We start from the raw sequence: 14167 nt of genomic DNA on the forward strand, positions 1-14167 counted from the left end.
TTCGTGCTCTCGACTGCGCAAACAAGGGAAATGAGTGCTTTTTGGCTTTATTGGCTCCGGCTGTCTTTAGATTCACAAGTGGAAATGCTTGTTTGCTTTGATCTTCTTGCCACAATTTTCTTCTTTGAAATGTGGTAGTAGAGAAATACTAAAGAAATTGAGAGTTGCCGCAATGGATGGATGCGGCATGATAGTCGAGGAAGATGCATTGCCATATCCGATGAAGATACCAGTAGAGCAGTTCATGATATTAGCAAAGTGGTCCATGCTTCGGTTTTGGTCGCATTGCCACTCCAGGCTGGGACTCGAAAACGGTTTCGGACTCAAAAAAAGACGACATCTGGGTCTGAATTGAATTGGCTGGTCCTCGTCGACCTTTTGATCGAGGCACGAGTCGAATGCGGCTGGAGAAGCGGCGCCTCGCAAAGTCGTCGTCCGCGACTCTCAGGGTATTCTCTTGCTCATCGACCGCACCATCGATCGCTCTGCGCGCGTAGCCTTGATGAGTCGGCGGCACAGCCAGTAGGCTGCTGGATCGCCCGTCCTGGAGTTGGTTGTCGTACTGGCCTCTTAAAGCCGCGTTCTGCTCGCCTCCACTTTTTGCCGCGATGGTGATCAGAGAATGGAATGTGGACAAAAAATTCTCGTATGACTGAAGGAAGCAGACGAGGAAGATGCCACCGCCACACAAGATGTTAAGCCAGCCCGTGGCAAGATTATAGTGATAGAAAGCCGAGGCAAAAGCCTCAGGACTTTTGCTGATCACGTTGAGGGCCACTGCAGTGATGCCGGTGACGATGATCGAGTACGCAGTGAGCGCCGAGATGAGGCAACCGAGAAGGAAGAGCAGGTTGATCAACCCGCGCTGCAGCTCGCGATTGCGCACCCGCTTGACAACCGAGGACTGAACACGCCGGTGACGCCCGAGTCTATCAACGGGCATTCTCAGGCTGGGCGACGTGGTCGTCGAGCAAAGGTTTGGGTCAGGAGTTTGTCCCTCGCCATCTTTAGGTGCAGAGACATCTGTCGAAGAAGATTCGCGCTGTTTGTCGCCGAGCTCCGCTGGCGGAGGTACGCTGAGACGCGCAGCGAGATCCAGATTGTCCTCTTCGTCGTCCACCTCGACCGGGAAAGGCTCCGTGAGAGGTACAGAGAAGATCAAGTCGTCGTCGTTCTCCTGATTGTCGAGCCGGCGCATGCGGACGATGAGCTCATAGGCCAACACGACTCCCACAATGAATTGGAACAAAGTGGTGAGCCAGGCGATCGCGGTCCACTCGCAGAAGCCGACAGTCCCCCACCACCAAGCCAGCTTGAAATTTTCCCAGACCTCGATGGTGGCAGCCTTCTCCTCCGGGCCAGCCAGATTCGTGCCGTTCGAAGTGGTCAAGGCAAATTGCAAAGCTTGTCGAAGCTCGTCGCTGGTCTCGTAATGACGGCCAAACTGAATCGAAAAGGCAATCGTACACGCCAAGACCGCTACGGGCACCATTACCAAGAAAGCATTGCTCGCCCTTGCAGCCAAACATCGCCAATAAAGTGAAAGTCCGCTAACACTTCGCTGCTGTTGTCGCCAGGGCAGGCTGGGAATCGAATGGAACATGCCCCAGACGGACAGCCAAGCTGCAAACCATACGAGGAGCCAAGGATAAAGGAGCCAGTAGCCAAGCATGAATGCGCTGATATGACTATGGAAGATGGAGACGGCAATCCACTCGAAGGCAATCCAGATAGCGCCGAAGAAGAAGTCGAAGAACTAGGGATTGGAGAGCAAGCACGCGTAGTCGCTTAGCTCTGGACAGCTGGGCCCATTTCAGGACTCGCATGAACTCACCAGCAGGCAGTTGGTGCTGTGGGGAACGATGACCGTAGCCCCATCCGTCGAGGCAAGCACACGAAAGAGACTGAATTTTCCTTCTCGAACGCGCTTGAATATTGTGAGGAAGCCCACGATCATGATGAGATTAAGGCCGGCGGTATGGATGTAGATCTGCACGTAGTAAGAGTCCGGCAAGCGCAACTTGAAGTACGCTTCGATGAAGTCACTCAGCTGAGCCTTGGTTTGTACAGCGTCGGGCAATCTGAGGTCGCCCGAGCCTGATGTCCAGGCCAGAAAGTTGGCATTGTGACGACGAGCGAGGTACATTGTCGGACTGGACGAGGCCTACTGCAGTCGCGAGGTGGCATGGAAGTGAGGGAAATACTTGAGCGTCGATGAGTCCGTCGTATTTTAGATGTAGCTCTGAGCGAGTCCAAATGTTGCTTTTACCTATCTTCAATAAGCTTTTGAGGTGCCTAGAGGGAAGAAGAGTCCCATACCGATGAGCTGATGCGTTTGTTGCAATTCCCGATCGTCTTATGGGAGCCTTTATTTTGCAATGTCCTGGTATCTGTTCCCATAGCTAGTCAGTGCATGCAAGGTTGCTTGGGCCTTTATGTCGCAAACAATAGGATGCTGTTCGAAAAAGGCTAGAGTCGGTTGCCAGTTTGCATGTGGAACATGCGGTACCAGGGTTCGTCCTTTTTGAGTCCACTCAGTCGAACTGTCACAGGCAGGATTTCTACATCTGACGAGCAATTGTAACAATCAAAGCACAGCTGCATTTCCCCGGACGGAGCTAGCAATGCCCAGGGCTTTTCGCGAAGCTGAGAGGAGCAGCCGCGCTAGCTTGGGAAAATCGCGGTGAGGTCAATTCTTCGTACAATTCGTAGTACAGTACGTACGGAAGATGGAGAATTTACGCCAGGTGTGGGGTTCAAGAAGCGTTGTCCCGTAGAGGAGTGATATCCATCCGGCCGAGAGAAAAAAAAGGCATCTCTGTTGTGCGTGAAAAAAAGAGAAAAAAAAAGCCGTCTCAGAGGGGCCAAGGGCTACTGCGCCTTGTGTTTGTTTGTTTGGATCTCATCGTCAAAACTTACCGTACCGACGAAGTAGCGCATGTAAATTTCCACGAAAGATCAAAGCACCGTCAAAGTGACGGCACGCGCCAGTGATTACTCTCTGGAGTCCTCGCGTCGCAAGGTCTACGTGGCACCCACAGGATATGAATCACATAGAAAGTGCACACATGCATCACGACCGAGACACTCTTCCCTACCGGCTCTGGCCAGTACATCCCCCCTTTAGCAGACTCACCTTTTCAAATCTGAGCGCCTTTTGACTCCAAAGAAAGTTATTAGATCGAATTTGTCGATACGCAAGATTATGCGCACGATCGAAAATTGATACGGTCGGCGCGATTTGCACATTCGCAGGTGAAAGGAGCCCAAGTCGATGAAAGGAAGCGGGGAAACCACAAGGTCGGACAACGATTGCGAATGCGAGCGGACATGAATGAGGCAAGAGCGGGAAGGTGGAGGACAAAAAGACTCTCCCGTCAGTTTGCAGCGGATAGGTGGCATTTCACAATTCTCTCACCGGCTGAAAGCTTTTGAACAGCGTTGAAGTTTGCATTGAAACGGTTTGACCTCGCACCTGGGATCGTCATGGACAAGCTCTGTTGCATCTTGGAGTAAGTCGTTCACGAGGTGGCAAGGATCGCGAATGCTTTGGATAAGAAAGAGACGAATCTCACCGACGATGTCCATGCTGTTGTGTCTGAGCAAGGTGTTTAAAGATGACTGTGAGATGCGTACTGAGGCAAAGTGCTTCTCCAGAGGTGATTTAGGTCGTCGAAAGCGACAACGATAACGCAATTGAAGAAGGGGAAAGCAAGGTGACGGCACGGTCGTAGATGGACCAGATGAAACTACAAGTCGGGAGATCGCTTCAATCAACAATTCTGTTGAGAAGCAGCTCAGGAAAGGAGAGAGAAGAAGGGGGCTGGGCTGGTTTTTTTTCGGGGGGGGGGGGGGGGGTGGTGGTGGGGGGAGCGGGGAGAGAGCTTCTCGCGAGCGGATTCCTCGTCGCTCTGCTCGCCCTCGCCTTTCGCCTTTTCAAAAAGCCCTGCAGACGCACGGACAGCGTGACCTGACTGTACATCTGCTCGCCTCGTACGGATCGCAGAAAAGAGCTGACTTACGGGTCACTTTCCAGAAAGATTCTTCAATTAATTGCACCACTTATATCAGCTTACCCACTTCGTCTCTCCTCTGGCACTCATCGTATATATATATGTATGTATCTTACTTTCATTACTTACTACTTACTAACCATTCCGTTATCGACTCAATGTCGAGATCTATACAGGCCTGATTTATCTGTCGTTGGCATTCATGCACACGACACTGGCCGAGGTGACCCGTGGCCAATTGAACGTCGGACTTTTGCCATTTTCCACCGTTTCGGAACAGGCGCTCGACGTAAGCTGAGTAGGACCCACGACGGATCTATGCACGCCGCATTATATAGCCCAGACGGTGAGCTGGCCGTCATCGCCCCGAAGGTGGCATCCATTGCCGGGACAGACTGGGCCAAGAAAAGGAGTACAAGCATGATCGTAGCTTCTGTGGCATCCCACACTCAAAACATTCCAAGGGACAGGAGAACCGAACTTATGTTCGCGGGCCTGGTGAATGAGAATTTGTGTCGAAAATAAGAAAAAGCTGACGAGTCATGCTACGCGACCGGTGCTGGGAAAAAAACTTTGAAGCATCACAACATTACGGTCTGCGTAAAGAGGAATGAAAGAGGTGCAACAGGTTGAAGGAAGACCTTGGTAGAAAGTAATGCTTCAGCCAAATGTACTGGATGGTGAAGAGGAAACCATACACCTCGTGTTGTGCCGTCGTTTCTGGTTGTGTTCAGAAGGCTGTAGAAATGCGGGCAGAAAGGTGGGCGATCAAAAGAGGGCCTGAAGCACAGTCTGCTGCTACTGCTGCTGATGCTGCTCGTGAAGATCGATTGGAGCACTGAAAGAGGCGTGGTGCTGGTGAGTCGGATCGAACGGAGAGTGCCGTGAGAAAGACGTCGTTGTGGCTGGCTTGTAGATTGAGTAGGAAGAAGCAGAGGCTGTCGTGGTCCAAGATGGAGAGTAGCTTCCTGGGAAGGATGTTTGAAGCTCACGAAGAGCTATCGCCGGAGTGTCAATCGAGACCACTTCGTTCGACACAACGGGGTTCTGCCCGTCAACGAAGGGCAGACTCTGGTATCCTTGCTCATAGGTATAGCGCTGCATGTGCGCATGATAATAGCGCTGGTCTGGTTGCCGACAAGAGCGATCTGAAGCTCCAGTTCGAGGCGTCCTCTTCGGACTACAGCGCTCGCCGGAAGAAGCAGACAGAGGCGGCGGCGAATCATCGAAACAGCTAGGATGGTAACAGTCGAGCTGCGCGAAGCTTTGGTGTAGGTACACTGGTGTCAGCGGCGGCTTCTCCGGCCAGGTCTGAGGATGCGTCATCGTGTCCGACGAGATGCAATCGCCGGTGCTGGTGCGCGTCGATATGGCTGTGCTTTCCCGAGGACCCTCGATCACATTGTCCTTGGTCTCGGCGCGGCCTTGATAATGAAGCGACCCTGCGCGAGGATCGTGTGAGGCGCCAGCGCCGGGGCCGAAACCTCTGAAGCTGTTGCTTATAGATAATGGCGCACTCAAGTGGCTCTTTGGCGTGCCCAATTGAGATGCACATGAAAACGGGGACTTGTCAAGGCTGCTGCCGACTGCCACGATACCGGGACCCACTGTGCCTTTTTTTTCTTGGCCCTGGCTGCTCTGCTCCAGGCTTGCATGGTCGCGGCGAATGTGTTTTCTTAATGTTGCCTTACGACAGTAGCTCTTTCCACAGCCCTGCAAAAGCACCTCTGGTCAGCGGCAGCGAGGTAGTCCACCCTCACTTGTGCCTACTTCAACATCACAGCGGTAAGGTCGACGTCCCAAGTGGATACGTCGGTGGCGAGCCGACGAGCTTGAGTCGGAGCTGTAAATTTTCCCCGGAGTTGATCAGCTTCGGGGCTCACGGCAGGACAATGGGTGCTTGTGTACTCACAAGGCCTTGAAGCATGTATCGCATACGTAAGGCCTCTCGCCAGTGTGAACGCGCGTGTGTACTGTCAGGGCCGATCGCTGAATAAACTTTCGGCCACAGTCTCGTATTGGGCAAAGGCTGAATATACGGTTGAATTTTTAAAAGAAATCCCTTGTGGGTCAGACGCATGTCAGGTGAAGGGGAATCCAGACTTACTAGGGTCTCACACGTTAACTTCTTATTTCTGAAGGTGGCGTATGTAGGCGAATTCTTCGGACAATGTTTTCGATCCGAGCTGCGTCAGCCTTTGCCGCTGCGTCAAGCATCTTTGCGAAAGCTTTCAGCTCTGCCGAAGCTGGACTCATTTGTGGATGACCGCTGGTCGGTTCGCTCACAACCACGTTCGATTTCGGATCGAGTTGTGAAAGCCTCGAAAAGTCCGCTGTCATACTGCTGGATCGATCTTCCTCCACTGGGGGCGCAGCACACGTGGGGTGAGATATCAGGTCGCTCGTTCCTGAATTTGTACAGTTGCTGATATACCTGCCTTTTCTTTGCATACCGAGGTTCGACCTGCTTGCGTCACAGTCGTTTCGAATATCGTATGCCGTTTGACGGCTCGATGATAGGAGGGAACATGGTGTTGCAAAGTTGTTGGGAGCAGAGGCCCCATTTGTCGTAATAGGATTCAAAGTGTGCGCCTGAGTAAGTAGCTTGGAGTTCGCTTTCAGCATCATTCGAGGCAATTCATTAGCTGGTGAGTGGAATGTGATCGTCTTCACATCTTCGTCATCCCGGCGTAGATCTGTCGGTAAGTTGAATGGATACTGAGAGACATGCTGAGGATACGGCGACGACGATGGCACCGAGCGCCTTTGTTGCCTGGCCAGCTTCGTCCCGTAACGACTTGTGCACCATTTCCAGGGCTTAGTAGATGCCGAAGAGAGCGAGGACTTCGCATGATTGGGTGAGATAATCGGCGAGCGATCACAGTCCAGAGCAAAAGTTGTCTGCACAGGTCGCCCTCGCCCTCGTCGAAGAATAAGATCAATCCAAGCCCTTTTGCAAGTCACCGAACTGCTACTCTCTGGTCTTACTGGTATATGTGGCTTGATAGTGCAGATGTTGCCGGCAGAATTAGAATCGTCGTGTTCGGAAGCGAATGTTGTGATGTTCTGGATTTTTCGACTTTCGAGTTTCAAGCTTTGGGAAGTAATAGCGCAACCTGTGACGCTTGACGATTTGCCGACGTCCTGATGCGGCCGAGAGGATGGAGATTCTTGCTTAAGTCCTGCAAACGAGGATGCGCGACGCACTCGCAGCTGACTACCGCGATCGAGCAGAGTAAGTGCCGATGTGTCATCCTCTATTCGGCTTCGTCTTTGCTCGACGCAAAAAGACAATCTCGCGACAACATCTTTCGGCATTGATTGTCGAGCGAGCCCTTTCTGTGCGCTGTTCCGGATTGTGGAATGCGCTGATGCCTTTGGAATCTGGCTACAGCCCTTTGCTCGAACTCTTCGTAAACTCTTCAGTATGCGGGTAAAAGAGCGGCCACCTGAGCGACCGACAGATGGCGCATCGATTGTTGTCGTCATCATATTTTGGCTAGGTTTCTGAATAGTCCTCGGCTCAATCGAAACGTCATCATATGAGGATGACAGCTTCGCGGTGCTAATGTCAGACGGCATCCTTTCGCTCCTTGTGTTTTGCTTTGCCCATGGGTCGACAGGCCTTGGTTCGACAGCCCTTGATTCGACAGGTAATTGCAAGATTGGAGCCGTTCCTTTTGTTGATGATAACATGATGTTGCTGGGCGACCAGGACTGGCTTTTGCGCTCTATGCCGGCCGACACCGCTCTTTGATCCAAATTTGTTGGTGCAGAACTCAATTTCGCATCGAAGCGAGGCGGATGAAGGATGTTGGCCTCTCGAGTATACTTTTTTACCGCGGTCGTTCTCGTGATGTTGCCGTCGATGCTTGTCAATGGTATTGTCGCAGCGGGCCTCTTCGCTATCTCATGGAACCCTTCGTTGACGCACCCGGAAAGAGTCTCGCTTATCGTATCAATGACATGAGACGGGGGTGTCTGATCTTGAGAACTTTCACCATCTGTCTCGCGGCAGAGCAGCGGCGGCGGCGATGCTCGAGAGTGCATGTTCGTCGTAGCAGTACTGATAATTGCCTCTCGCGAAGCAGACCTTGGAGAGGTCGCTGCTGCTTCCTCAATCTCTATTGAAGAAGGGCCCATTCCCTCGTCTATAGCCATAGGCAAAATATCACGCTGGAAATCTTTCAGATTGGTTGTCTAGATGTACTTTGATTTCTAGAAAAGAAATATTCAGCGATGTTTTGCTTGCGCAACCCAGATATTGCTGTATAATTTGAAACTGCGCAGTCTTCCCAGCATGGAAGTGTCTTGAGATGTTCCGGGCACAAAATCCGGGTTCGTTCTTAAAAAAGGAACGAAGTCGAGCTCGAGACAACGTGGCACTAAGTTTCAAGGTATGTGTCACTCGATCAGTCGAGTGCCATGTGTTTGGCGACCCGTGGCGGGATTGGTCAAGTTTAGATTAGAGCAAGGCAGAATTTGGGTTTAGTTTTAGGTGTAGGACTGACAGTAAAAGCTACTTTCGAGCAGCACCAATGACATGTCCAGAGCCAACCGGCAAGCGCGATAAGAGCAACAACATCAACATCAAGTATTCCCTTCATCATTCTTATCGACGGGGCTTGAACGCTTGCTGTTGCTGCTATGGGGAAGGTGTAGCGTCACCCGAGCGTTTCTTGAGCTGAGACATATGCAGACCTCAATACACAAAAGTTTGTCTGAAGAACATGTGAGAATAGCTCAACCCAACCTCTGAAGAGCTGGCTCTTACTCTGGCAGACGCTGTGTCCGGCAATCCTGCTACTGCAACCTTGTCTCAAGACCAGAACAAGCAAGTAATGTCAAAATGCATGTGCCCTGAGTTGGTGGCATAGTCTCACTATTCATGATATTTCAGGGATCGTGTACAGATGTCTTTCAAGGAAAGGAACGGCTTCGTTTTAATTCTGCATGTATAATGTCCCTTGAGAGGTTCGAAGGGGCTGCAAGCTTGCTACGGATGGAGATTGCAGCCAGCGAGTAATGGCAAATCGGCAAGGAAATGCACCAGTAAGGTCGAGAAAGGATCCAATGACAAAGAATGACTTATTTTGATGAGCTCGAGAGAATTTGTAGTCACGTTCAAACGCTCCTGCCTTCAAGCTATCGACTAAGTTTTGATGACTGTCAATCAAGTAAACGAAGAGAGTCTTAAAAAATAAACATCAACACCAAACAATACTCAAAGACAGGTCGTCTCCGGGGGTTCGAAAGGATATCTAGCACTTTTGCCAGATACACAGGATTTTCGACAAGTGTCTCACTTGATCTCTGTGGTTGCTCGAAGCTGCATTTCGTCTACCTCGAGAGTGTGTTCGATCGGATACGCTACCGGATATCAGTTTTGTGTAGGAAGAAGCTGTGATATTAATAGTTCACAGTCATTAGACTGTCTGCTACTAGTATTTAATAATAAGGTCGTGGGCTAGAATATAAATCGAGAGCTCTGAATCACTCGAAAGATGTTACTTACTTTTGGCAGCCAAGAAATTTTCAAATGTCTAGAGATTTTCGAAGGAGCCAGACTTTATTTTGGCCTGAATTTCACCAAATCCGCCTTGCGCAATTCTTGTTCCCATTGTTCCCGTTATTCGCTTTGTCCCCATTGTTCGCATTGGTCGCATTGTTCCCATTATACCCACTGCTTCTTATACCCTCTGCTACCGCTGCTCTCGTATTAATCTTTGTATTGTCGTTTCCATCATTCTCACTGTGTTGACGTAAATTGCAACGGACACGAGTAAAGCTATTTCCCGCAACACATGACAAATGGCTTCTGAATTGGATCTCTGCAAAGTCATGAAGAAGCTTAATCGCTTGTTCTCGCTTGTCAGGACTTCAAAAAGATGCTCCAGCTGTCTGGTGACGCTGATCTAACAACGTCCTAAAATTGAGCAGAGACTTGCGCCGTACCCAGTTCTGCATCATTTCGTCACTTACATTCTCGCGCTCCTGTATCAATCCCACCTCGTTCAGAGTAATAAGGTACGCTGAAGCCAACAGCACCACTAATGCATTGATCATTGAGTATCGGCCTCACCAAACTTTTTTTGGCTTCGCCCAGAACCACTTCAGAAGCCCACGAAAAATAAGTCGTGCTGCTGTCATGGTGCCGCAGGAAGTACCTACGTTCGTGTCCGTTGCAAGTTGTGTCAACACAATGGAAACAATTGGAAAGAACAATCATCAGGATCCGAAAGAAGTGAAGGGAACAACAGGAATGACCAGAACGACAGGAACATACAGCCAATGGGAACAATGGGATCAATGGGAACAATGGGATCAATGGGAACAATGGGAACAATGGGAACAATGGGAACAATGGGAACAATGGGAACAATGGGAACAATGGGAACAATGGGAACAATGGGAACAGTGATAACAATGGGAACAATGGGAATAGTGATAACAATAGAGAATGAAACATTTGGGTGAAATGACAACAGTAGAATCGATGTCGCAAAAGTCTGTCGCCAGGAGTGAGGACTTTGCCACTTGGACATTGTAGCTTCTGACACACATGTGCATTCTACTCCAATCCGATAAGTACCGGCCGTGGTTCTGGCTAGTTCTGCTGACTGGCTAGTGACGTACGTGACAGGTCAACGAATCAGAGATCAAGGCCGGCTGCCTCAGTTTTGAACTGGGTGCCCATGAAGACCTGTTTGGCTTCCGGACTGCCAAATCACTTCAAGTGCGTAGCAAAAACGCAAACGATCTCAAATGATGCTTGCTTGTCGGCGACAACTGCACCGTCTTCAAATCTTTATACAACGTACTTTCAAACTTCCGCTCAGTCGTCCGAGTCGTCAAAGAGGAAAAGCAGCACAAAGGTGTTTTTCGTCAGACACAAGTCCCGGCTGCCGCTGCCGCTCTATCTCTTTTTCTTTTGCGCCAACATCCATTGGTCAGGGGCAAATTGTGGTAAAGCATCATATTGTTCGATTTGCAGCTGCGCTGCTCCTCTCTGTCGTCGTGGCAGGTGCCATTCCGGCAGTAGACCTAGTCAATATTATTTGGACTGCACACATCACCGAGCAAGGTGCCAAGCTTGAGCAAATAAAGGGGGCGAGCGATCTTCCGGCTGCCGGGCTGATTAGAGCGAAAATCCAGGATCTGAAGCGTTGTAGGAGCTGTCCCAGGAGAAAAAAATCGAGTGAGGTGCATCTGGCGGCAGGTATGGTGCCTCTAGGTGTTTGATTTGTTGCCTCTAGAATTTTTTTTTGCCGAGTCATGCATTCTTGTGAATACTACAGCCGAGCCAAAGCAGTAAAAGCTGATCTGAGGCTAAATTTATTTTCTTGTCATGTCTAGAAGTCTTCACTGCAGGTCGTTCATCTTGACTTGTCCACACTGCTGCCGATACGAAACGAAACGAAGGCTGACGGATTATCCTTCTGCACGGGCTCGTGATGAGCTTCTCTCGCCCCAGCAGTCAGATCACCTTAGATGTGGTTGTTTTGGTTGTAGTTTTGATCGGGCCAAAGAAGGACCGGAGCGTTGAGGGGTGTAGGGTTTGCTAGACTTTTCTGTCGTGTAGAAGTCTCATCATTAGACGAGCCCAGATCATGGCCATCGTGAAAAGTATCATATTGTCTACTGGCGTAGCAATCTCAGGGCGCCACGAGTGATGTTCACATGACAGCATGTCCCCGAAATCGCATCACAGAGCATTGTTGGTATTGCACAATACTTGTCAGGTCGACGCTCAAGTGGCCCCTCGAAATCTATCTGGACTGAACATTTTGCCGTGAAACAACCTGACCGTGGTATCTTTGAGCGAATATAAATGTACGACGAAAGCATCTCCCCATAGATATGTTGAGCAGAGCGAACGCACTTTCCGGGACCGTAATGGCACGTAGCACATACCACAGGCTAAAGAGCCCATTTGCCTCAATTGCAGAAATGAAGGACTTCATCTCGAAGAATGCCGTACGAGACGTGAAGAGGTATCTGGCGTCATACCCAAACGATTCTTTACAGCACTGATCATATCTTTGAGCTTCGCAATCCACTTCATTCGTACATGACGTACTTGCACTCACTTCCGGTCGACCCTGAGGTAGTTTGTGGCTTGCTATACTATTTTCATAGCTTTTATCTGTGAGCAGACAGCAGTAGTCACGAGTCACTAAAGCTGTCCGTAGCGAACTCTGTTCATTGAGCTTTCATCAGTCTAGATCTTTATGCAACAGGTAGACTCACCCGATCGACTGTCGATCGCTTCGAGTCGCTCATTGCGCTGGTATCTGTGCTCTTGGATAGGGTCCGATGCTTGTGTTTGAAGCGAATCCCGGCTCTGGGATGCACAGAGCAGCACTTCTATCTGACTTTGCTACAAGCGCTGAACGAAGGACCTCGGACGAAAAACTCAAGCTGCTCACCTGACCGGATGAAAAAGTAACAAGACCCGAACTTCGTCATTGTGGAAATGAGCTCTGCGTTTGCCAAAGAGGGGGTGAGGTGACCGCTCCCCTCGAAGGAGTAAGCTAGCTTCTCATACGTAGGCGCATGTTCAAAGGTGACCTTCAATCATGAATCAAACTGGAATCACGAGCAGCTGCTGTTGGCTTCTCGGTCAGTGTGTCGCTCACATTGTGCCTCTTCATTTCCAGCGAATCCTTTGCTCTGTGGCGCTCTTACTAAAATCTGACGGTGAAGAAATTCTTTTTGACCGCGCAAACCTGTGATAAGCCGCAATGGTCTCCGTTCGCGCTTCCTTGAATAAGAAAGGGACGAACTTCGCTGTTTGGGAACCCTGCGCTTAAAGCACCTTTGCAAATATCTATATCGCAAGATATGGAGCGTCATCAACAGCGTGTTGTAGGTCAGGACAGCCCAAGACAAACGCATGCACACGCGTCCATTAAATGTTTTCTCAATGATAGACTGTCTCTCACAAACGCAATCTTCTTACTTGCTAGCCACGCGCTTCATACAACAAACATGCAAAGCATACAACAAACATGCAAAGAAATGTTGAAAGCAGCCACGCCCGTGCTTATCTTCTGCCGATCCGACACCGCTCTCTTCCAACCAGAAATGAAGTTAGAGAAGGAGCGGGCCTGACGTCAGCAAAGACTTCGGCATCAACAATCACTAATCTCTCCACTCATGTGCTTGACGTATGTAGTGAGACAGATTCCGATGGCTTGACACGTCGCGTCACACACACGGGCTTTTGCTTCCATTACGTCATTCCACAACCCAACCCTGATCTTTGTCGCGCTCTCCTCTACATGGGGTGGCGAAGCGACCCGTGTTGACTGAGGGTCGGTGCAGGGCCTGCTATCTTGTCTTGAAAGGTATACATACTGATTCGAATCTTAAGCACAAAGTCACAGGGGAATTTCCTAAAAGTCGGCTGAATCATGCACGTCGAGAAGGAGATGATAAACACGAGCAAGGAAGAGCGCTGCATGTCTAGCACTGGCGTGAGAATTGAAGCGAGAAAATGGGTGCCAGCATCAGCGAGCAGCAGAGGCCTCAGCTGCACGTCCTCGATAGCAATGTTCCTCCTTTTAACGTTCTTCCGTTCAATTCGATTCGAAAAGGCACGATTCGAAAAGGCACGAAGACGGTAGAAGAGAGATGCAAGGCGACCATGAGGATCGGCTGACAGATTTGCCGCGAAGCGCGGAAGACAACTCTTTCCAAATTTCATAATGTGCGATTAAGGGAATGCTGCTATTTCGTGTTCGCACGTGGAAAGAAAAAAAGGTCTTGCGTGCAACTCTTAACTCTGCCGTTTTCCTGCGGTATGGACCAATGAGGAGACATGTATGCGTGTGAGGGAAAGAGAGACCTGCATTGATAGTTGTGATTCTACAAGAAGGTACAATGAAGTATTTCTTTAGGTCCAGCTACGCTTCTACCGGAGCTTGTCGCTCTCGCTGAACGCACGGCCTCTTTTGCTTCAGAATGCGAAGCCGCAAGGTCATCCTTATCAATCTTTACGAAGCTACTCACGTATGCTCCCGTTACCACGCGGTCAAGTGTTCTCCCTGCTCCTCTTCGGTATGTTTGGAATTTTCAATTGGATCAAGCATTGTCGTCATCGTTGTTTCTCGAATTTTTGCTTGCATGTTGAGAAGCCCAGGGGATGGTCA

General features: G+C 50.0%; 2 protein-coding genes across 2 annotated transcripts; one reads left to right on the forward strand and one right to left on the reverse strand.

Moving 5' to 3' along the window:
- Positions 1-250: 250 nt before the first annotated feature.
- On the reverse strand, positions 251-2146 carry FA10DRAFT_289554 (hypothetical protein; the record flags this gene model as incomplete). Its single annotated transcript, XM_025524313.1, has 2 exons — positions 251-1756; positions 1835-2146. 2 exons carry the CDS (start codon positions 2144-2146, stop codon positions 251-253), a joined length of 1818 nt encoding a protein of 605 aa, XP_025373923.1.
- Positions 2147-9824: 7678 nt separating this feature from the next.
- On the forward strand, positions 9825-10477 carry FA10DRAFT_263224 (hypothetical protein; the record flags this gene model as incomplete). The annotated part of the gene is made up of 3 exons (XM_025520190.1): positions 9825-9884; positions 9954-10040; positions 10292-10477. The coding sequence occupies 3 exons, from the start codon at positions 9825-9827 to the stop codon at positions 10475-10477; spliced, it is 333 nt and encodes a 110-aa protein (XP_025373924.1).
- Positions 10478-14167: the final 3690 nt, after the last annotated feature.

Source organism: Acaromyces ingoldii, assembly GCF_003144295.1.
Source record: "Acaromyces ingoldii strain MCA 4198 unplaced genomic scaffold FA10scaffold_10, whole genome shotgun sequence".
Taxonomy (NCBI): domain Eukaryota; kingdom Fungi; phylum Basidiomycota; class Exobasidiomycetes; order Exobasidiales; family Cryptobasidiaceae; genus Acaromyces; species Acaromyces ingoldii.